This window comes from Lissotriton helveticus, chromosome 11 (assembly GCF_964261635.1).
Source record: "Lissotriton helveticus chromosome 11, aLisHel1.1, whole genome shotgun sequence".
Taxonomy (NCBI): Eukaryota; Metazoa; Chordata; class Amphibia; order Caudata; family Salamandridae; genus Lissotriton; species Lissotriton helveticus.
Genome location: NC_136072.1, coordinates 122,415,590 through 122,440,760, shown reverse-complemented (window position 1 = coordinate 122,440,760; position 25,171 = coordinate 122,415,590). Strand labels below are relative to the sequence as shown.

General features: G+C 47.9%; 1 protein-coding gene across 1 annotated transcript in view; it reads right to left on the bottom strand.

Annotated features, from left to right (window-relative positions):
• ATP11B (ATPase phospholipid transporting 11B (putative)) overlaps positions 1-20,764 on the bottom strand; it is a 602,728-nt gene extending 581,964 nt beyond the window's left edge. The window contains exon 1 of the mRNA XM_078665453.1: positions 20,501-20,764. Coding sequence (XP_078521579.1) covers positions 20,501-20,527 — 27 coding nt within the window. The 5' untranslated portion in view covers positions 20,528-20,764. The remainder of the gene's footprint in view (positions 1-20,500) is intronic.
• Positions 20,765-25,171: the final 4,407 nt, after the last annotated feature.

The window sequence follows — 25,171 nt, the reverse complement described above, 5'->3', positions numbered from 1 at the left end:
GGAGCTGCCCTGCCTGGTTCTAGTACAGCGTCCGAACGAGTTTTGGAAGAGTCGGCGGAGCCCTCCCTACAGGACATCATGGGCGCCATCTCGGGCGTGAGGGAATCCATCGGCCTACAGTACGAGGCCTTGGCCCATAAACTTGACACCGTGGCTATTGAGGTTAATCTTATTCGTGCTGATCTCGGCAAGACGAATGAGAGGGTGCAATCGTTGGACATTAAATCGTCCAGCCTCACGAAGGACGTCTCGGAGCTCCAGACAGAAGTCGGAAATCTCCGTCGGGTGAACGACTTCATGACCCGACGCCTGGAGGATTTTGAAAATAGGGCACGTCGCTGCAATGTTCGCCTGGTTGGTGTACCGGAGAACCCTGAACCCCACTCGGTGGATCTCCTGGTTGAGGATCTGGTCTTGAACCATCTTGCCCCTTCCGGCCTTACGAAGTTCTTCACGGTGGAACGCGCACATCGTGTTCCAGGGGGCAAAGTTCGGCCGGGAGCCCCGCCGAGACCCATTGTAGCGAAGCTTTTTCACTATAGAGACCGGGACGCTATCCTGCAGGCCTCGCGGGTGAAGGGCCCGGTGGCCTTTGAGAATGCTACGGTGAACTTTTACCCGGACTTTTCCCAACAAGTTCAGAGACAACGGATGGAGTTTCGTGGGGCCAAGAAACGTCTTCGGGATCGGGGCTTACGCTATGCTATGCTCTATCCCACCAGACTTCGGGTCGAGTACAATGAGCGTACCCTTTTCTTTGATCGCCCAGATGCTGTTAATGACTGGCTGGACTCCTTGCCTGACCGTACTCCTGAGACTGAACCCGCAGCTCACCCTGGTGGTGCCGAAGGTGGTGTGGAGATCTGACTGTTTGGCTCACATGTTTTATTTTGCATACATTTTCAGGATTGTTGACCGGCGTTCCTCTGCATTGTGATTATTTTATCTTTCTTTTGTTACTTTTCGTTCTTGATGTTTGTCAGGGGCGGGTGGAACGGAGACCTTTCCTCCTCCGGGGTCTTTGTCTAGACTAGGGGTTATGGGGCGACAGGCACACTGCAGGTTGGGGTGGCTCTTTAGCTTTTTGCAGGGGTGCAGGGTGGGGGGTGTTTCCTTTCAGTTTGGGGGAGGGGGGCTGGGAAGTTCTTTCTTTTTTGTGTGTTGTTTTCAAGGCGAATTGCTCCTGTGTCTGCTGCTGTTTCTGGTGTCTTGCTCGTGGATGAGGGGTCTTGGCTCGGGTGGATGGGATGGGGGGTAGAGGGTTGAAATTTGTTTCCTGGAACGTTAATGGCCTGGGAGATCGTATTAAGCGCAGTGTGGTCTTGAATTGTATACGACGTTTGTCGCCAGACATTGTTTTCATGCAGGAAACCCATTTGATTGGTAATGTTTGTAATGCAATGAATAGATGGGGCTACCGCCTTGTGGCGCACTCGGGGTTTACCTCCGGATCTAGGGGTGTGGGTATCCTTGTTCGAACCTCCCTCCCCCTAGCGATTGACGAGGTGATTCAAGATGACCGTGGGAGATATACTGTCTTGGTGGGTAGATATGAGGGCCGCACCCTATCTCTCTTTAATGTTTATGTTCCCCCGGGTTTACAGACTTCTACTTTCACTGATTTGGGCCGTGTTTTGTTAGATCTCCCTGAAAGTACTCTCTTCCTGGCCGGTGATTTTAATTCGGTGCTTTCCGGCCTTCACGATCGCCATCCCCCTAGGGATACTCCGCAGGCTCAGCAGTGGTTGGGTGGGTTTCTAGATACCTTTGGCCTTGTGGACTGCTGGCGACTTTTGCATCCCACTCAGCTCCAATACACTTTCCATTCTGGGGCTCATGGCAGTCTGTCTCGGCTGGATTATTTCCTGATGCCCGCGGCCCAGTCGTCGGCGGTTCGTGAGATTTTGCATTTGCCAAGGGGTATTTCTGACCACTCGCCGCTCTGGCTTCGTTTCGAGGTTGGGGTGGAGGCAGCGGGTCGAGTGGCTCCAATTAACCCATGGTATCTTTCCTCCCCTGAGACTCGTACCCTCTTGCTCAAGTCCATGGATGCATATTTCCTGGAAAACGAGGGGTCGGTCCCTTCGGCTGTGTCCCTGTGGGAAGCCTTTAAAACTGTGATTCGTGGACAGGCCCTTTCCTTGATTGTTGAAGCCAAAAAAGCCGGGAGGAGGGAGGTGGTGGACCTTGAGGGGGAGATCTCTGCTTTGGAGGACGAGTTGGAATCTGGTGTCACGCCTGAGAAACTCCATGCCCTGGGTCTAAAACAGTTTGCATATAAATCCCTGGTCACTGACGCTGCAAAGGTGATGTTTCGTGAACAACAAGGCAGATTGTACGATGTGGGTGATAAGGCGGGTAAACTCCTAGCGTGGTTGGACAAGAAAGAAAGAGTTAATCGTGTGGTGCCTGTGATTCAGTCTGCGAGTGGTGAGAATGTGATTGATCCGACTGCCATTGTTGATCGTTTTGCGGAATATTTCCGTGTTGTATATGCTCCCGTGTCTGTGAGGGACGTGGCTGACTCCCGCTTACTCTTGCGCGATATCACTTTGCCCTGTGTCACCGACCTGGACCGTATTGCTTTGGACTCCCCTTTTACGAATGATGAGATAGCGACTGCTATCCGTTCGCTTCGTTCGGGCAAAGCGTTGGGCCCGAACGGGTTGCCTATTGAGTTGTACAAGCTACGCCCCGATAAGATGGCGCCGTATCTTCGCGCCATGTTTCTAGAATCTCGTGAACGTAACATCCTTCCCTATGATCAGCGCCTGGCGACAATTGTCGTCATCCCTAAAGATGGTAAACCACGTGACCTCTGTTCCTCATATAGACCCATATCCCTGTTAAATGTTGAACCCAAGGTTTTGGCAAAACTTTTGGCGACCCGTCTCCTTTCGGTTCTCGGGGATTTGGTCCATCCGGATCAGTCTGGCTTTATCCCGCATCGCAACACTGCTTTGAATCTGCGACGCCTTCACGGCGTGATGGCGAGGGCGGGGCTTCTGACTGAGCCGGCCATTTTGGCGTCCCTGGATGCCTCAATGGCCTTTGATACTGTGGAGTGGCCCTATCTATGGGCGACTCTTGAGAAATTTGGATTCGGGTGCGAGTTTATTAGCTGGATTCAGTTGTTGTACGCGGAACCTCTGGCACAAGTTGTGGTAAACGGTAGAGTGTCGGCTCCCTTCTCCTTGGGCAGGGGTACCCGTCAGGGTTGCCCCCTGTCCCCGTTGTTGTTTGCGCTCGCTCTTGAACCATTAGCGGCCTGGCTCCGGTGGGAACCGTCCCTTAAAGGGATTCGCTGGGCCCCGGACTTCGAAGACCGCGTCTCGCTTTATGCGGACGACATCCTTTTGTACCTTACTTCCCCTCGCAAGTCTTTAACTGTTTTATTTGACGTTCTTGTGTCCTTTGGCGCTAACTCAGGCCTCGTCATCAATTGGACTAAATCCTGTGTATATGTTTTATCTGGTGTCTTGCCTCCGTTGCCGAGCAGACTTCCTCTTCAGGTGGCCAGGGATGGCTTCAAATACTTGGGGGTTTTTGTTACCTTGGACTCGTCCCTTCGTTTTGATCGTAATCTCCTTCCCCCGTTGCTTAGGCTACGTTTGGACGTTGCCCGTTGGCGCAAACTTCCCCTGTCTCCCCTGGGTCGGGCGGCCCTGTTTAAGATGATGTCATTGCCGCGGTTTCTCTATGCTCTCCAGAATTATTATGATCCTATCCCTAAGTCCTATTTTCGGGAGATTGAGAGCCTTCAGAGGCAGCTTATTTGGGATGGGCGTCCGCGCATTGCTCTCGCGAAACTTTCCATCCCGTGGTATGATGGGGGCATGGCGCTCCCCGACATTAAGAGATATTACTGGGCTTCCCATCTGTCCGCTATCAATCACGCTATGTTTTCGCCAGGTCGTAATCCGGCTTTTGAAATGGATAAACTTCAGCTTCCGGGAGGTGACTTTAACAGAGTGCTTTATTCTCGCTCCGCTGGGCGCCATCTTGTGGGACCTACATTGACTGCTTTGACGGTGTGGCGTGCCGCGAATGTGAGCTTGGGCTGGGAGGATCGCTTGACGTTGGCGACGCCGCTTTATGCTTCAGAACGTCTGGGCGGTCTTTGGTCTTCCAAGGGTTTCGACCGTTGGGACATGATTGGGATTTCTAAGGTGGGGGATGTATACTCTAAGGGTTCTGTGCGTTCGTTTCAGGCCCTCCAGGCTGACTATGGCCTGAGTGGTCGGGAATTCTTTCGTTATTTACAGCTCAGGCACGCCCTGGCTTCGGTGTTTGCTCCTGGTGAGATTCCGCCTGACTCTTCCCCCCTTGAGGACCGTATCCTTGATGAACATCTTCCTGATAGCACTATCTCCCTGATCTATAAAAAGTTGATTAACAATCGGACCGACTTATTGGCCCGACTTCGGGAATTGTGGATGGGAGATGGGTTAGAACTTGATGATGAGGATTGGCAATCAGCCCTCTCCTCCCCGAAGGAGGTGGCTATTCCGGCTCGTCTCCGTCTGGTCCAATTGAAGATCCTTCATCGGGTGTACGTGACGGGACCGCGACTGGTGGTGATGGGCTTTTCCTCCGATGGATTGTGTAAGCGTGGGTGTGGTTTGCGTGCTACTTTCCTGCATATTCTTTGGGAGTGCCCGATGGTGGCTGCTTATTGGGCGGCCGTGCTTGAAGTGATGGCTGTGGTGACAGGTGTGTCCTTGCGTCCGGAACCTCGTCGATGTCTTTTGAATGTTTGGGAGCCCACGGACTACTCGGTGGCACAGACTAGATGGGCCACCCTGGGCTATATGGTTGCGAAGCGAGATATTGCACAACTCTGGGGGGCCTCCAGGCCCCCTGACCTCTCGAAATGGGAGGATAACATGGATTGGTCCATGTTCCGTGAGAAAACTGTCTATGTGGCCAGGGGCAGACCCGGGGCATGGGTGAAGGTGTGGGGTCAATGGAACGACTACCGTGGCGACATTTGTACTCCTCCCCTTGTGGGCACTATCGAGCTTGCCCTGTCTCCTTAGGCAAGCGTTCTTGGAACCTTTCACATAGGGGTTGTGCTGGTGTCTCCGGCCCTCCCCCCCCCCTTTTTGTACTGACTTCTGTGTCCCTCCCCCCCCCCCGAGCTCCTCAGTGCTTAGAGTTTTGCTACTGTACTTCTGTTGCTGTCCCCCCCCTTACGTCCATTGAGCTGACCTTCAGTAATACACTTTCGCCTTTTGTGTGTGTTTGTTCTTTCATATAAATAAAATCTGTTTTTGTCCTGTAAATAGTGATGAGTATTGCATTGTTGATTGACTTTTACCTCTGCGGGCATATATGATATGTGTCTACTCCTCTTTAGCGGCCGGCGTGGTTGTAGGCCCATCCTTGTACTTTTTTGCTTACTCAAATAAAGGTTTTTAAAAAAATAAAAAAAAAAAAAAAAAAAAATAAGAAAGCATCTCTCCTTAAATATACTAACTTGTTGAGGCAGGCAGAAAGCCAAAAGATAAAAGCTTTTATCTGGAAGGAGTTGCATTTGAGAGGGGAGTTGAATCCCTTCAGGACCTGAAGGTTGAAGCTTTGTGAGAGCAAAATTTACCACATACTAGTTTTAAAAAATGTTTTACACTATCTATTTAGTTTAAGTTTTTATTGACAGTTAGTAAACATGCCTAAAAAGACAATAGAAACGATTCATGTACACAGATAATACAAAAAAACACTGATTGTATTAAAACGTATACAGTTACAATAAAAATGTGTTCTTTACCCTCCCTCATAACTTTTTTTTTTTTTTTTTTTAAATCAACCAATATTACTTTTACCAGATCGATATCTAAAACAATTCAAATCTCTCCTATTTCATAATAAAACAACAGACCGTAATTCCCCTTACTGCAGGAATATTTTGAGTGCCTTATTGCTAGACAGGGTTCACATTATCCTTGTGCAAAGCCCAATCCACTAAGGTGCTGACTAGGGCAATAGCATTATTACTGCAATTATTTTTATCTCTTGAGCAAGTGAGCGAGATAGACACTGGATAAACATTTCATCATGTACAAAGAAGAATTTCTTACATTAAAAAATGGTCCTTGCTAATACAGGAAAACCATAATTTTACGATCTTTAGACTGTACAAACTTAGGGCCAGATGTATCAAACAGTTTTACCCATTCTGTGTCTATGGAAAAATGTGTTCATACATCTGGCCCTTAGTCAAACCAGACAATAAGATGGTCTACACCAAAAATGAACATTAATGTGCAAGAATGCGATTTCCTAAGTGCAAAGTAAAACACAAGTCCAAAAATACACGTACTATTATATGGAATATATTAAACAACTACCTTTCCACAAAGTACCCTTTGTCATATTGAGGGTATTTCTAAAACAGTGACCTCAACATTTCCATTCAATATCCCTAATGCTGCAAGTCTTTCTGCTTAGCTAACTGATCCTAAAAGACGGACAAGAATTTCCCTACTGCATAACACAAAGGTATATTATCTATATAAATAAAAATGTAAATGTTTGTTTGTTCAAAATCATCAATCTCCGAAAGTTCTTCACCGTTTGCTGTGAAATTTTGACACAACGTTGGATTCGAATACACGCGTGTTTTTATATACAGAAAGTTGTATTTGAATACGCGCGTGTTTTTGATTGATTGAAGGCCAAGATAGCGATATTCCTTTACCTCTTCTACTGGGACGCCATTTAACCACCACTTCGACCTTCTCTTCTATACCCTCCCTTTCATAAAAACCATTACCTTAGTCTCTGCCATATTTTTTTCAAACAATTGGACTTGCTAAACTCAGCAAATGCATCTAATTTTTTCTGCAGGCCGACCAACGTGAATTCAGCAAAACTGTATCATCGGCATAAAACATTACTGGAATGGCCTCATTACCAAATTTTGGCAAGAATGATCGAACCATGCGTTATCCTACCGCAGCATCTGCTATGTGTATGGAAAACAAAAGCGGGCCAACATACACCCCTGCCACAATCTGTTAGGGGTATCAATTTTTAGGTTTCGCTGGAGGGCGGAGCTCTTAGCTCCGCCTCCAGAGAAATCTCTTGATTTCCAGTAAGGAAAATGGAATACGCCCCCCTGTCCCATTGGCTAGCTCCATAAATGGAGGCTAGCCATTGGAACAGAGATCTGTCCGTCAAGGCCGGACCAGATTCGGGGGCGTTCCCCAGATTTTTTCCCTGGGCGGAGTTTCGTTTTTTCCGTTCCCTCCCCTTTCACTGAAAGTGATTTCAGATGCGCTGTCCATTCCCGCCCCCCTCCGTGTGCCTCCCCGCCCCCCCCTCGCTGTCCTGTGCACGTTTCCCGCCTCCCTCCCGCCGTTCGTGTCCTCTCCCGCCCCCCTCCACGCCCACAAATCCTCAAAATCCGGAAGCTTGTGTCCGCCATTTTCTCTCCTTGCAGTGAAGGTAAGCCCGTGTTTGTTTCCTTCCGTGCCTTCTTCCCCCTGTCCGTTTCCCGCCCCCCTCCCGCTCTCCGTGTATTTTGTTTCCCTCCGTGCGCTGTGTCTCCCCCTGTCCGTTTCCCGCCCCCCTCCCGCTCTCCGTGTATTTTGTTTCCCTCCGTGCGGTGTCTCCCCCTGTCTGTTTCCCGCCCCCCTCCCGCTCTCCGTGTATTTTGTTTCCCTCCGTGCGCTGTGTCTCCCCCTGTCTGTTTCCCGCCCCCCTCCCGCTGCGAGCGGCGGTTTGCTTTTTAAAAACGCATGAAACTTAGCAACAGAAGGGTGGGAGATTCTGGGTTCAAATTACTTACAGACCCGCTCCTCGCACTGACCACTTCGAACTCGATTTAAAGGGGTGTTCTGAGTTCTCAACATATTTGCCTCTGTGGCAAACAATTTCCTAAATGCAATTTTTGAGGCGAGCAAAAAGGTAAAATGCATAACATATGTTTACGTCCAATTTATTTTTTGCTGAGGTCAGGGGCGAAGTACAAGTTGGACTTGGCGCAGCGGGGACTGCCCCTTTAAAGGAGGTGCTGCAGCTGCTGCTAGGCAGAGGGGAGGGGGCAGGAACTCTCTGCCGGTGAACACTGCCGGGTTGAAGCGGTTGTTTATTCTCGAGCTATTTGCTGGGGTAGGACACCCTGCCCTGCAGAGCTCTGTCCCAGGCACAGGGCCCCCCGCCCGCAGTGCCGTGGCCCCACACACCTCCCTGTCTTCAATCATTTACCAGCCTGCCTTTGCACAGCACTCTCTGTCCACTGCCGGGGGAAAGGGGGCTGGGATCTTCTGCCAGGAGAAGACACTTGTGCCATCTTTTGCGGGAAAATACAGAATCCTTTTCTGTACCAGCTGTTGTCCAAATGTGCCCACCCCCAGTGGACCCTGTTGCATTGTGGGGGACATTATCAGGGGGAAGCTATTACCCCTGCGCTGAAACGTTTCCCACTGTAAACAAGCAGGCAGTGTCAGTCACAGAAATCAGGTCTTGCAAAATGTAGATGACTGTCAGTTTTGCTCATGATTTCGTTGACAGTGTAGGGAGGGATCTCAGAACTGGGTGGTCCATGATTGTTGCTTATTTGGGTGCTGATAACCAAAATGGAGCTTTCACGTTCATAATACAAAACTCCTGTGCAGTGGGACTTAAGTGTATAATTTTTTTATGTATACGGTAGATGCTTATTTTTTTTAAGGCAGTTATGATTTTACTTTCTAGGTTTTTGTCTCTGCAGAGAAGGGGTGGTATCCTTATGTCACTGGGTGTAGGGTACTCCTCCCTGCCCAGGACAAGGTCATGTGATGCCAGGTTCAGGCCACTCCGTGTTTTAGTGGATATGGATGGGGTGATAGCGGATTTCGAAGGTGGATTTCTGAAGAATTTCAGAGCCCGCTATCCAAATGAGCCTTATATTCCCCTGGAGGATCGCAGAGGTTTCTGGGTGTCGGAGCAGTATGGGACGTTGAGACCAGAACTTTCTGTAAGTACATACATCTTTTTTGTTTATTTGTTATTTGATTGTGTAGCCCTATAACGATGCTTATATTCATAGTGATAAGCCATTTTACAGGCCTTGCTTGCATTGCACCTTTCCTTCTGTGTTGTTATATGCCAACCTCAATACTATGTTAGTATCGATCAAGCAGTGTTAAATGTTCCTGTATAGCATTTCATATCTGTGTATGCCTATCCCCGTTATACATTCTGTATACCAACCACAATTGCAGGTTTGTATATGCCAGGCCCCACTTCTCCATCAAAGCTCGTGATTGACAACCTCCATTTTTATTCACTCAGGCTGATGTTTGCATAATGCACCATGAGACCAAGTAATTATGAACTCTGCTGTGGAAGAAGCAAGTCACAGTGACTTCTAAAAAAATTGTTTATCATGCAAAACGAGCAAAAATGCTAATATTGCAGCTAAGAGAGACAGTGTTTCATCTCCCCTAGCATTTGAGCTTCTAATGCTAACTCCTCCAGAAATTTCCCCAAGACTTATAGATTTTCTGTACATGGCAATGGAAGGAGGGTACATGTGCCAACTCTAGTTAGTGGTGTTAGCAGGTGCATTGCTTTCTTACAGGAGAGTGGAATAGACCTTCAAAAGGATACAACAAAGGAGCTCTCCAGATGCTGAGATGGCTCAATTGAGAATTCTTGCTTTGCTGTGCCAGGCTTGAAAGTGAGACTGTGTATGTCACAATGGAGATGGCCCAAAAGGCTTGGTTTAACATAGGCATACAAAATGAAATGGCTGCACTCTAAGCAACTTCAGTAAATGTTCTGTTTTGGTTGAATTCACACAGTGATATATAGATATACCTAGTTCTCCAGCATCTTTCATAGATTCACATGCTTCGAGGCTGGAAACCATTGGAGGTCAATGTTAACACAGCAGCATCCCAATGCAGCAACTAATGTTAAAAACAAATTGAAAACATCCATAGACAAAAGTAGTCAGTCCAACTCATTTTATGCCATCCACCCATATCCAGCTTTGCCTATCACCAGCACCGCCCCTTCCAGCTGTGTTCCCGCAGGAGCACCTCCACCCATCCCCAGCTGTGCTTCGGCCCCTCCACCCCGACCCCAGCTGTCGTTCTTGATCTTTCCCCTCCCGAGATGCGCTTCTCACAAGAGAGCACTCACTGGTACATTACTAGTGCACTCCTCTGTGTGATTCCCACAAGAGTGATGGACGCCCCGCTGTGCGCATTACTAGTGCTCCCACAGCTGTGCTTTACACCCCTGTCTGCTTCACGCCCTCCTGCCTGCATTACTAGCGGGCTCCCCATATGCCTGTGAGTGAAGTCCCGCCTGCCCCAGATGTGCTGCTCAGTGGCGTGTCCCGCCGCGACACTACTGTACTGGGTGGATGCGGGTCCACCCCCAAGCAGATGTGCTGCTTGCGTCATCGCCTCAGCTGTGCCGCTCCGCGCACACACACCTACACACACACCATCACTCAGGGAGCTCTAATTGAATGTGAGCATTGCATGTCAGCAATACACATGTGCACACACACACACACACACACCTACAAAACACACACCATCACTCAGGGAGCTCCTAATTGTCAGCAAGCTCTTTAATGACTGCAACCTAAGGCAGGGTTTTTGGTCCTTTGACAAGAAGGAGGTTAGTTATTATTAATCATTTTTACTGTTTGCGAGAGATTAAGCTATTGGCATTGTAAATGGCAATGCCATTTATTTATCTGTTTTCAAAACCAACACATAAATAAAAAAATGTCATTTACAATGCCAATAGCTCTAACTTTTACAAAGGCGAAACCGTTGCATTGTAAATGCTTGTTCTTGTTAGTGTTCAATTTCTCCCAATTCCACTCTGGTCCATGATTCTTTCGCATTTTGATGATCAGTTTTAGTAAGCCTGGTGGGCACTCGAATTTCCTCATCCACTCCCAGAGTAGGGATCTATTTATCGTGGCCACTGCTGTTGACAAATCAATGTATGACACATACAGAAGTTGCTTTTTCTGAAAGGCATATTTTTCAGCGAAAAGATTTAATAGAAGACATCAATCTGTTGTTGAATAGCCATTTCAAAACCCAAATTGGACTGTAGGGAGAGTATTAGCTTTGCTTACCCAATCCTTTAACAACCCTAGACGGTGTTTTGCATTTATCTTAGAGGGAATATCGAGTAGCGTGAAAAATACGGTAATTTGACAGTAGGTCCTGCTTCCTCTTTATGACTAGAAGGACCCTTATACTGCCTTTCCATGTTCCTGGAATACCCGGACCACTTATTGCTCCAAATACTGGTACTACAACTTGGGCCCACAGATTTGGGTTAAGTTTAATTGTATTGGAAGAGAGGCTGTTCGGGCCCTGGGCCTTAGAACTTTTTAAACCTTTTATAATGGTTTCTATCTCCATTAATGACGGAATCCATTAGCTAACCTCTACTGCCTGATCCGAATACCCAGCCTGCCTGCTTCCTACTCCATTCTGCTCTACCTCTATGATGTTGTACAGTTCCGATAAATAGCTCACCCACGTTTCTACTGGTACTGCTACTTTTGGTCATCACAGCACTCTATTTACTATGGTCCAAAAGCACTTTGTATTTCCCACTCTCAGCGAGGCTACTGCTTTTGTCCATATATTCTCCTTCTCTTCCCGGGCAATTCTTCAAAAGCTCTTTCCAATAGCTTTTCTAATAGTCTTTAATTAATTAGCCCCAACCTCCTTATAAGCCTCCCTTGTATTCTTGTCAAGTACGACATTGGCCTGTTTTTTGGACCAGTCCACCAGATCCTTCCAGCCCCTATATCTTCTGCTGCCAGTTTGCACATGGAGGCAATAAAGATCTCATACTCCTGTACCATAAACTGTGGCGTCAAAGAAGATTGTGCTTTCAGTACCTTCATTTTATTTTGTGTATAATGTTTCAGCTTACCCGTCCATTTTAGTCTGCACTTGTTTAAATTATACATTATAGAACTATTTTGCCACAGATCTCTTAAGCGTGCGTCCCTTTGCAGTGTTAAAATTATAGGTTTATGATCACTGTCTACCACCAAGTACATGACTAAACCAAAACTTTTGGTAAAGATCATAACATAATCTAAATGTAGACACTCTTCCATTATTGAAGGTGTACTGAGCAGGCCGGTCCCCTATGCATCTGCCATTCACAATAGTTAGATTAAAGCCATCAAGCAACAGACCCAGTTTCCTCCCTCTACCATCACCCCAATGAAACTCTAATTGCTGGTACGGGAAACCCGGAGTTATTTTGTTTCTCCCTCTGAAACTCATACTTGCTAAATTAGATGGGACTGTAGCATTAAAATCTCCCATCAACAGGATAGGGACCTTTGGAAAATTTAAACTCACCCTATCCATTTGAGCTACAAGCACCTACAACTGCTTGTCCAATTTTGTATTCGAAGGGAAGTTACAGTTGATTACTATGAAATCTGGGCAGCCTTTTGCCTCCCTTTAGCTCTGCTTATCAGATAAATACCACTCACTGAGACTGTCAGGATATTAGTATATTCCTGAAATAGAACGCTGCCCTCAATCCTGTATTTTACACCAATCATTACAGCAAATCCCTCCAGCGGGCCAGTCAAACTTGCCCTCAACTGCACTGGTGCTAAAAACTTTAAAGTCACTCATCACCACCTAGTGCTCTACCCAGGTCTCCTGCAATACATACTGTTACTGCCCTCTATAACCACCTGTAATGATTTTAGATTCCTTTTTAGGCCAACTATTTTACAAGACACCAAAAAAGCCTGTTTATCATCAAGAGCTAGAAAATAGGGGTCTAGAACACAACTTTATCATTTATTGCCCCAGCAATCAATTCCCATGCACTATCGTCTTGCTTTGCTGCTTTTTAACTATTTGAAAAAATCTGCCTTCCCTTTTCAGAATTCAATACTTTAATATTATCTTACTCTACAGACTTGCAAGCCCCTGACCGCCCCCAGCGAGGGGACCTACTTAGATTGATGCCATACGTCCAACTGGCCCTACCCCTGGGTCTTGTCCTGGATTGCTAACAATACGGGATGAATGGGCCTATAAATGAGTCGTACATATCATAGCTAGACCTACAGAACTCATCCACCACAACCCTAGATCAAAAGTAAACCTAGGCACATGGCCATGATGCTGCCACATCACTAGCCTTCGGGAGAAACACCAACAATATTTCTTTGGAAGACATTTTTGATAATCAAGGAATTGATTCAAAAAGGGACAACTTATATGACCTGTTAAATACACATTCCATATCTTCCAAAAGGACTACCAATTTCACAGCCCACTCTACTTCCTCATAGGGACCAAGTATGGAGCCTTCACCCCACCTTTGTTCCACTTGTAGCCTGAAAGTCTCCGCTTCCACGTTTAAAAGGGCCCCAGCCTTACACTGCCCTTGTACCCTTCTATCCCGGTCTAGCTGTAAGATGGACCTCTTTTGTTAACGATGAACACATTTTCAGTAACAGGAGCCATGCTTGGCTCACAATTAACTCATACAAAAGCCTTTACCCACAAAACTATTTTGACAGGATACTCTGTAGTAACAGAGCGCGATACAAAAGATTTAATAACATAACATTACATTTAAGGGCAATTCCAAAATAAGCCTATTAAATCTACGCTTCGGACAATTTTCGTCTCATTACTTGGGGCCAAAATGCAATCCCAGGGGAATGCAGGCTCTGTTTACAACAAGAGTCAATAGATCACTTATTATGAATTTGCCTTTTTAGGTCTCTGACCGTAGGCTGCGCTTGAGCAGTCTCGCTCGGAGATTTAAAGTTTTCTAGAGTGGGGCTTGAACCCGCCCTTCTTCTCCATTGGCTGGCTTCCTAAACGGAGGCCAGCCATTGGAGGAGAGGGTCATCACTCCGTTCAAGCCACGTCTTTTTCAGATTCGAGGGCGTGTTTTTTCTCTTCTTTCTTGTTTTTTTTCTCTCCTCTTCCCATTTGCTAGAATTTTACAGTCCAGCCAATGGGACGAGGAGAGAACGAAAACCACGCCCCCGAATCCAAAAATGACGATGCTTTCACCGAGGCATTTCTGCTTCGCCCCGGAGAAAGATGGTGAGACTCTTTCCCCCCCCCCCCCCGAGCCGGTAAGTTTTTGGGTGTCTGTTCCCTCGTTGTGCTTCTGTTCCCTCGTTGTGATTATTTTTATGTCGTCTGTTCCCTCGTTGTGTGTCTGTTCCCTCGTGCTTTCCGGCCCCCCACCCCCCTCGGTGTGCTTGCTTTCCGCCCCCCTCGTTGTGCTTGCTTTCCGCCCCCCCTCGTGCGTCTGTTCCCTCGTGCTTTCTGCCACACCCCCTCGTTGTGCTTGCTTTCCGACCCCCCTCGTTGTGCTTGCTTTCCGACCCCCCTCTTCGTTGGGCTTGTTTTCCGCCCCCCTCGTAGTTGTGCGGGGTCCAAGGGCATTCAAAATCAATACTGGGCAAAGACCAGTTCATCCAGCGGAGGGAGGGCAGCAATAGGCCTCCCCACAGCAGTCAGAAGCTAGGAGTGCAGGCCCCCACGTCCCCCGTCGAGGTGCTCCCTCCAATATGGGGCGGGATATTGTCCTCGGGCCCCAAAAGCAGTTGCGGCCTCTGGGGAACACTCAGTAAATTCCTCTGTGTGCCCTGCTTACATCAGGAGAGTGCAGAACGTGGAGGGGAGGGCAGGGGGTGTGGGTGGTTGGCTAACTAACAGGCTTCGCTACGGCCGCTCCCTCCTCACCTCCGTGTCCTGCTCGGCCCTCCTGCAGCAAGTCCTCGTCCTCCTCCTTCCCTTTTCCTGGGCACTCTGCGACACCTGGCCGCCAGCCCTGCATTGCCAATAGCTTTGTCGGCCATGAGGGGCCCCGGAGTGTGCTTCACAGAACTCATTCAGTGGGTAGGAGAAGGTAGGTCCTCCGCTCCGTGGCCCCCAAAGCGTACACTGTCCACGGAGAACCGCAAGGCAGTAAGTGCTTCGCCGTCCCAATCTCCTCCCGCATTCCTCTTGCTCTCCTGCCCCCTCGTTTGTGCTTGCTCCCCGGCCCCCTAGCTGTGCTTGCTCCCCGGTCCCCTAGCTGCGCTTGCTCCCCGGCCCCCTCGCTGTGCTTGCTTCCCTGCCCCCTCGCCGTGCTTGCTCCCCTGCCCCCTCGCTATGCTGCGCCCCTGCCCCCTTGGTTGTGCTTGCTCTCCTGCCCCCGCGTTGGTTGTGCTTGCTCTCCTGCCCCCTCGTTGGCTGTGCTTGCTCTCCTGCCCTTGCCCCCTCGTTAGTTGTGCTTGCTCTTCTGCCCTGTGTTTATGTGTAGACAGCACCACCACTTGCACAGACCGAATTATGCCTCTTTTCACATGAAAACATCTTGTCATACCCACAAACAGCTTTGGGAACAAGGACATCATGCCTTGCTCCCAGACCCATTGGGCAGCACTTCCGGTGAGCATCACCCACAGACGCACTGGACATCACTTCAGTCGAGCACCCCCATCTCCATCACACGCCACTCTGCACGTCTGTATATCAGGGCAGCGGGTCTCCAGTACCCTCCGATGGTAGTTTAGATGAGGCTGGCACGTCTCACCCACAGATCCCTTGGACATCTGTTCAGTCGAGGGCAAAATGTCTCAACACATACCCACTGGGCATCTCTTTAAACGAGGGCAGCCTGTCTCCCTTCAGCCCCCTTGTTGGTTGTGCTTGCTCTCCTGCCCCCTCGTTGGTTGTGCTTGCTCTCCTGCCCCTGAACCCTCGTTGGTTGTGCTTGCTCTCCTGCCTCTGCCCCCTCGTTGGTTAGGCTTGCTCTCCTACCCCTGCCCCCTCGTTGGTTGTGCTTGCTCTCCTGCCCCCTCGTTAGTTGTGCTTGCTCCCCTGCCCCCTCGCTGTGCTTGCTCCCCTGCCCCCTCGTTGGTTGTGCGTGCTCTCCTGCCCCTGCCCCCTCGTTGGTTGTGCTTGCTCTCCTACCCCCTCGTTGGTTGTGCTTGCGCTCCTGCCCCCTCGTCGGTTGTGCTTGCGCTCCTGCTCCCGGACCCTTGTTGGTTGCGCTTGCTCTCCTGCCCTGCTATTGGCATTGTAAATGACAATGCCATTTATTTATGTTTTAAAAACAAAAACATAACTAAAAATAATGTCATGAGCAATGCCAATAGCTCTAACTTTAAGAATGCCGAGAACATTGCATTGTAAATGCTTGTTTGTTAGTAGGAATGCAGATATTAGCTCAGTAATGCTTTTAACTAATATGGGATTAGAACATGTCGACAAGCACCAATTATCTGTATGCGAGGTGAGTTTACAGCAGTGACTGCACAATGTATTAAATTTATGAACACAGTAGACAAAGTCCTAACAAAAAAGGAGCTACAATGAGATTACATATTTAATAGGAAAGAGCCTGCTCAACAGGCCGGTTTGTTTGGAGTTGGCTGCTAGCAAATAAGTCTCAGGAGTCAGTACAGGTAGCAGACATTATACGTAACTGATTAGCTTACGAAGTCCATGCTACCCTCCACTTTTTTGTCATAGGCTGATTATAACAAGTTAACTTATTTTTGTTTTAAAAGAAATAGGATAGTTTTATAGCTGTATATGAAGTTTTAACAAGCCACTGTTACCTGCTATACATGCAATTCTTGGTTAAGCTCCATGCACTTTATGGTCATGGACTATGTTTTATGGGTTTTAATCAATGGAAACAAACTTACTTTTGACTTGAAGTGTTAAGCACCAGATTCTGCATTTTATTTCCCAAAAACTCCAAATACGTGCTCTTGATCGCACCTGATACAATGTACATTGAGGTATTGTTATTTATGAAGGTCAATAAAAAGTACCTTGATTCTGACAAATTCAGAATCAGAGCCTAAGAACGTAAAATCTGTCAGGAAATGTCTACATCTTTTGGGTTGTATGTTTTTACAACGCATTCCGTTGCAACACATGCCTTTACCACGCATGCGTTACAACGGAATGAAATAAATTTCTACGCAGTAGCTTTTCCTCGAATACTTGCGTGGTGACGTCATACGACGTTAAGAGGAAATGGAAGTTTTTTCCGTTTTCTCTTAAACTACGCCGATTATCTGCATATCCCGACGTGACTTCTGGTGAGTTTTTTTCTTGGGTGGGGGGAGGGGGGGGGGGAAGACCCTCCCAAGCCCCCCTTTTTTACTTTTTACCTTTACCACATATGCCTTTACTACAAACCTCGTAGTAAAGGTATGTGTGGTAAAGGCTTTCGTGGTAACCACGCATGCGTTGTACTGCATGCGTGGTTAAGGTATTCATGGAAACGGCCTCGTTGTAGTGGCCGTTTCCCCATCTTGTGCACCTGGCATCTAATCTGAGTCCTTTGCCTTACAGTTGTTTTTTTAGTACAATACCTTCAATTCACAAATCTATAATATGCTACGCTTTTGTTTCCCGTCCAAGCAGTATCCAAATGTAAACTAGGTACAACCAATTTTACATTCAATATTGTTTCTGTCAATGCAGGAAAGCTATTGTGTTAGGAGCAGAGTAACACGCCGCTCATCCGATAAACAACTGCTAAACGTGCAACTACCAGGGCAGTGCGTATCCAAAAAAAGTTAAAGACACAACAGTAGCATTCTACTTCCTAACCTTTTTAATGTTTTAATAAACATTCCACATATCATCACACCACTCCTTGCGCACGATGCAGCCCTGTGCTCCCCACAGGGCCCAAAGTAATCACATCTCTGCTATTCAACTGCAGAGCAAGGCAGACTTACTTCTGCTCATCTATGACCTGCCTCACCGAGGACCAACTCATATAAAGGACAGTGGTAGTGAGTTGCACACCGCTTTTTACTGCAATTCAACTTTTACTTCATGAGTATTCACCAATTTAAATGTCAACAACAAGAGAGACAGGGTATAGAAGAACACTCTCCAACCCCTATTTATATTATGTTAAAACAACACGAGAGTGCCTATTGGGATACACTAAAAGTACACAAGTGACAATATCCCTACTTACTAAAGACCATGATGTGAATAAACAGAGGTTTCTCCCACATCAGGTCATTAGGAGTATTGACTACGGACAAACCGTGAGTTGTATAAAAGAATTTTTTTTATTTTTCCTTTTATCGTCCTTTTCACATTTGTCCCCACGGAGTGGACACGCCTTCGTGAGTGTGGACCCCCGGGGACTATTTTTATATTGGTCCTGAAGAAAGCTGAGCAAAAAATGCATTACACAGCAGAAACATGTCGACCTATTGACACTTGGACACTGTGGTTCTAATAACAAACCATCACGTGTCCCCACTGTTTTTAATGCGATCGACTGGTCCACTAATAAAGTTTATTTTGGGCATAGCTGTGACCTTTTAACACGCACACCAAACACTAATACACTAATAGACTTTGTCTCACAAGAACAAGTTTTTCATTCTTCCTGCTCCGCTGCAATTACAGGCGTCGTAGCACGCAGGGGGGGCAGTCGGTCCCTCCTGCGGGAACCCCATAATGAAGCATGTCACCACTAGGGTGAGTGAGGGTTCTTTTAAGAAATAATTTTTTCTTCCCTTATTTTCTTTCCTGGCCTTTCTGACCTTATTTAAATAACACTAGTTTATTCACATCATGGTCTTTAGTAAGTAGGGATATTGTCACTTGTGTACTTTTAGTGTATCCCAATATTCACCAATTTAACCTTTTATCAGTGTGCAGGCTTGCTCCGCCCAATTGCGCTGCAATTCTTATAACGAATAGGAAGGAACCAGGTACGACTCCATTTCAAGCTGCACAGCCGTTATCAGCCAATGAATCCAATAAATCAAATTCATATTCAACTTTTCAATTCATCCACTTTTACTCTGTTAATTTGATCTTTTTTATCCTTTGTTTCCTTCGATTTATTTTACCCATTCTCTTATGCATTCACGTTTTTCCAACCAAACACAGGAGAGTCAAAGTGTTTCCACAAGTCATAATTTATTTAAAACACCCAAAGCATTTCGGGACAACCCTTCATCAGGGGTATTGTGACTGGCGCATATTTATTTCTTACAAACATTTCTAAATGTCTCTCCTTTTCAAGGCTTGCCCGTGCGATCCCATAATTATTTTGTAGTGCGCCCTTCGCACACCTTTCAATCTCGATAGTGTTGCTTTACACCATTTCTTCTTCCTCACCGAGGACCAACAGCAGCCCTGGTAAGGCCATGCTTGACCAGCAGCCATTTCAGATATGTTGTTCACTTTGCATTCTAGGAATTGTAAACATATATACGCTATAAACACTAGTGATACAATTCCCAGAATGCCAAAAAAACTGGAGTTTAACAGGTATGCAGCATGGATCTGGGATCTTGGTTGCCATGCTACAGGAAAGCGGCTTCTAGTCTGGGTCCATGTTGTCACCTCTGCCCATTGCCAGTGCTTTAAAAAGGCACGTACTATCAGAAACTCAGTACTTGCACTTTTTTTAAAAAAATTAGACGACATAGTATCAGCACTGCTCCAAAGCTTTTAATGGAAGAGTACTTTCACTTCTCAGCAGCAGAAAGGTGCTCTGGGACATGGAGTACCTAGAGCTCTATAGTTCTATTTTAAGTACTGCCCATAGACTTACTCTAATACACCACAGCCCTGCAACACTGACGTACACACAACTGAGTAGAAAGCTTGATCAGGAACGAGTCCTGAGGAAAACAACCGACAACTTGAGCATGAGTCGATTAGCAGAGCAGCAACAAGGAACGCTTACAGGAAGTGTCAGTTTCACTTGCGAGCAATAACGATCCTGAAACGAAATCACTGCGGTCGGCAAGGCAGCTCTATAACTCCAGGGGCACATGGAAAATAAACAGCTTCTCCAATCATGCAGGTGCCCTAAACATCGAATCAGGCCACTAGTATATGTAGTAGACCTTTGTACTCACTACCATTCCTATGTGATTCAGAGTTTATCCATTTGTATCTCTTCCTTGAGCGACTTTACGACTTGTACATTTGCAATTTTTTCTATTTGTAGCTCTTCCCTGTGTGACTTTACAACTTGTACATTTGCAATTTTGTATCGTGTTTGTATCTTTTATGTAACTCATGTAATCCTATGTATCGCAACTGGTTCTTTTGTAAAGCGCTCTGACAACCTCCGGGTAATGTTCGTGCTATCGAAAATCGCATTAAATTAAATAAAATAAAGGTGACGCTGGGTCCTTCACTGCCGAGCAGCCCTGCGGCCGGGGCTCTCTCTACGGGGACTGGGGCAATTGATACCCTAGTGGGTAGTGGGCTACCCACTAGGGTAGCCCAGGGAATCCCTAAACGCAATATTAGGACCCCCTAACAAGACGGTGCCCAGAGCCCGGCTCGGGGCCTCCCCCTGCTCCTCCAACAACTTACATTACTTTCTGTCCCCGTTCACCTGTAGCACAAAGGTGCGGCCTACACGTCACTAGATCCGCGGACCGGCTTGAAGCCGCCAGACAGACTTCATTCTCTACTCTACGCCAGCCCTAACCACTGAAGGGTCGGAGGGCTTGACTTACCAGCTGCTGCCGGACCCAGCGCAACATCCCCCCGGCTCTTGCGGGCGCCCCCGTGCCGCTGCCCCGCCGCGGGGCTCGGGATGGCGCTCAGCGTTCCCCTCCCATAGCGGGCTCCAGGAGACGGTTATGGCGTAGGTCCGCGTCACAGCGTTCGAAGCATCCACGTTCTCCCAGGCCGAGGTACCCTCATCCTTCGACCACTGTCAGTGGACTGAGCAAACCACGCCCACTCCGCCGCTTCACGCTCCGCCCCGCAGCCAGCTCGACAGCCCCGCCCCCCAGTGCTATACTGACGGACGCGTAGCCTTCTGGAAGTGGCGTCATCAACGTTATGCGGAAACGGGAGGGGAGTCCCGTGACGTTAAAGGAAGAGGTTGTTGTTTGACCTACAGTTAGAGTCCCAGCGACGCGAGGAGTGGTGTGTGTTGGTTTTAAAGAAGATTACTGCAAGGAAATTGTTTATTGCAGTGGAACTTTTAACATGAACGAGTCGCTCATATGTTTAGGTTCTTAGAGTTCAGCCTTTGCACACACTGGTGTTAAATAGATGTTAAAAGTGGTGGGAGAACCTAGAAATTAACTGGGAGAAACGATGGCTTGCCACTAAGTGCCCGTGCACTTTTGAAGGTTAACATTTCTGTACTTTAAATAATTTAGTTGTTTGGTGCAAGTACACACGTTCACTCACTATGTTCACAGAGATGGACACCGTCCAACCTGCCAAAAGGTTGCGCCCCACTGAAATATGCTGAACTCGTCCCAGTGTAATTGTCTGACACAGGAACAGATTCAGCAGCATCTGCGGCTGCCCGAGGCCACGCAGTGGCCATCAGGAGGGCGGCCCCTTAGATACAGAGGGCTTCCCCCTGCCCCTCTCTAGCCTCTCTCCTCCCCCGGGCAGGCGGAGCCCCGAGGGGAGTTAGGAGGAGCTGGGTGGGCAAGTCCGGTGCGGCAGGCAGGGCGAGGGGTACTTAAGCCCCCCTCGCCATTTCTCTGCCTCTTTGACGCGTCGTAGTGTCCTCGTGGGGGGACACACATTTCGTTTTGCCACGTTTTCGACACCCCGGGTTGAGCCCAATTTGGGACAGGGGTTTTCGGTCCGAGTACGGGGGGGGGGGGAGAGGTGGCACATTGCATCGTGGGCAGGCTTTGATTGCTGGAGGGAAGGTGGCCCGCTCTGGGGCCGGACGGACTTGATCCCGCTTGCGGAAGGTCAGCCTACGTTGCGGCTCAGTATACTTACTATTACACCCCCCCCTTTTCATGTCCCATCACAGTTAGGGTGGGTACCGCTACCGTTGAAGGGAGTATAAGGCAAAATAGGAGGTGATCCGTGTGGTAAGGTTTTTCGATTAGGCTCTCCGCTATTTCGCTACGGTTAGGTGCTCCGTCGGCTGGAAGCACAGACATTGCTTTTCATGGTGGTGCCTCCGGTTAAACATCACTATCCACCCCTCAGCCGTATTTTTAGTTTTATGTACACCTGCATATAGCGCGGACTTTAGCCGAAGGTGTCTGAGAGCACTTTAAAATAAGTACAGTAACGTCACAGGAGGAGTAATTTACTATTGAACAAATTGCAAGCTGTGTCACAAGTGAAGGGTGGCGTCTGTATGTTACACAAGAGCACCAAGCACAGGCGCGAACATTACCCTAGGGTGATAGAGCGCTGCATAGGAGAACGAGTTCATTTAAGACAAGCCATGTTTACGGCTTCCCTCTTGCTGCCAGGCAGGAGCTGCAGCCACGTTTATTTAATTGTGCTTTATATATCGCAAACATTGCCCGTAGGGGTCAAAAGCGCATCACATAGAACCAGTTGCATCCAGTGACTTTGGTCTACTCAATTCCAGAATAGATGGAAACAGCCAGACCTGCTTAGGAACAGGAGGCGGGTGGTAGCGTTTCTACTTACACAAACTATGCCCTGCTATTGTGATTTTGTCAACTTACATAGCGAACACTAGTTGCAGGTAGATATGTGACACACGGGGGCAAATGTGTCAGGGTATGCTAACTTGCCATTACAAGTGGATATGGGTCTTATGGGTAAGTTACATATGCTCCTATGTACATGTAGAGGCATACATGCATTACATGTCAGAAATTTCCACTAGAACTAATTTCGCAAGCTGTGGTGGACGCAGGCAATAGGTTTTCTAGATAACAGTTGAAATTTCGTCTAGTTGCATGACACTTCCCACACCATTGACCATATGGCTGTAGGTAGGCATGTTTTGCCTCACCCTACCCTTACGAGTAGGTACTTTGCACATTCCAGTTTTCGTACCTGGCAAGCTGTTTTGGCCTTGGTGGCGTAGGGGGCATTGCTGGCCCCACCGCATTGTTCAGAATTTGTATTGGCATAAAAATGGGCAGGGCGCTGGGGTACCGCCTGAACTCACCATTCAATATGGCGCAGCGCAGGGTTGCGGCTGAGTGATCTTTTAGCAGCACACTGCCACTCATTAAGCCATTAGTCTGGATTTATAGGTATGCTACTTGTGCAGCAATTCTGTCGGGTGTCCTTTGTGCGTCTAATGCTAGCAGAATGGTTATTTGGGAGCACTATTGAACACCTTCTTTTAGCATACGTTAAGTTTCATGGAACATAGTGACATGCACAGTCAAATATTACAAGCAGGAGGTATAAGTGCTTTTCAGAAGGAGATAGTGACAGGTGGGCAGGTTTTAGAGTCAAAGTACTAGCAGTGGTCGCACTGGGCAAGTCCAGGAAGCTTACAGTGTAAGAGACAGCAAACTTGTTCACAAGTTTAACAGGCTCCTGGCTATTCTATCTCGGGCATGTGTATGTAGGGCATGGTATAGCTTATGCGCTGCATATTCAGATGCCTGACAGCCTTCTCTAGATTCAGGCATGCCCACGCCACACTCGCCAGTGGAGGGCTACCTATTTTGCGGCTGCAGGCGATCCGGGGCATGGTTGGTTGCACACTTAGGGTCACTTGGGCAGCAGGTCCTGGGAGCCTCCAACTAGGGCAAGATAAGAAATGACCGACCGGCCGTTCTTGGGGCATGTCCTTTTGACATGTACTAAAGGGTAGTACGTGTATACAGTTGGCTATTTTCTTTAGCATAGGGTTCTAGCGGGCTATGTGTTCCAGCCTTGTTAGGGCTTGTAGGAGTGCTATGCCACGATGTACTGCCTGTCTATTTGTGTTCAAGCTTTGCATGGTTAGGCTCTGCTATTGTCTCCCCCGTCAGGTTGCTGGGGTTTAATGCCGGGGCACAATATATTGCACAAGTACACCATTCATGAATAGAAGCCCACCTGTGCCATTCTAAGGGGAGGGGGCACTTCCTTTTCCCCGCCCAGCGCTGCGGGGTACCCACCTCTCCCTTGATAACTTTTAACCTCACTGGGTGAGAAAGCCTGCCCGAACTTACTTATGTGCGGCAGGGCCCGTCACTGCTATTCCAGCAGTAAGTGCACCGGCGCTCTAGTTTCAGGTTGGTGGCTCCTGGTGCGTGGTACAGTCTTTCAGTTTCAGGCACAACACTGTCTGGTTTTTAGGACAGGGGGTCCCCCTTGCCAGCGTGGGCTTTACCTGGCTAGATATGTCAGGCGCAGGCTTGTGCCACCCTCTGAGCACATGGGAACGTTTGGGGAACTTTTTAGGTATGAAGTACTGACCGGTAATCAAGCCTCGGTCGGGTGGGGGGCAGTGTTGGCCCCACCTGTTGCCCTTCATGAATAGTAGTCAGGGTGGCCCGTACTCAGATGCAACCTTTCCCGGGCTTTGAGATCTCTTCACTGAGCGACTTTGTCAGCTGGGCTACATAGGCTTACCCAACGTAGGAGCCCCTTGAATACACGGCATCTTTGAGGCAGCTAAATTACAAAGAGACTAACAAGATAAGCGGCATCCCTGTACTCCAGGTATCACGCTCTGCACTGTTTTAACATGTCTTTCTCTCTGTTATGTTAGTTGGAGAGGCCGGCCATCGGCAGCCAACATGCTGGTATGGGCTTCCGCTGCCGGGTCCCCCTGGGGATCGACAAGGCTCCCTGGGGTAATTCCCATGTACATACTACCTAGGGCGGACAGGCTCCCTAGAAGTTTAGAAGTTGTGTTCATTCTTAAGCTGATTATGATGGGCACAATTCGGTCCTCTAAGCTGTGGTATGGCGGAGGCTAGAATTGCGAGGTGAATAGTGTGCAATTTTAAGCCTAATTTCCCTATAGACCATGAAGTAAGAAAGCAATGGCATCCGAACGACTAGACCAGCATCAGCCTGTCAACCGCCATTCTGTAATGTGCTGCAAAATATGAATAATCTTGCATATAGTTATGTAATTTCCTTCGTTTTCCAACCATAACCTATTTAGTTATCAGAGAGATGGACAGGTCTGGGTGGAGGCTCGTTCCTGATGATGGTGATCAGACAGTTAATCCATGGAGTAGCTGGGACAGCGTGCCCTGTAGCTTACCCCACAGCTTTTCATTCTTTTATTTCGTTCTGAAGTGCTCTGACAGTTGTGTTTATGTGTATTCCGGACATAAATAGCACGAGGTTGTTGATGCTTTGGGAGAGGTGTCTCTGGACCTGGCGGAATGTCATGTTTTGGCAGAGTTGTGCGCGTGTGGCGGATGTCCCGTCTAGGGCGCATGGGCAGAACTCAGTTTATGGGCGCCTCAACTGAGTCT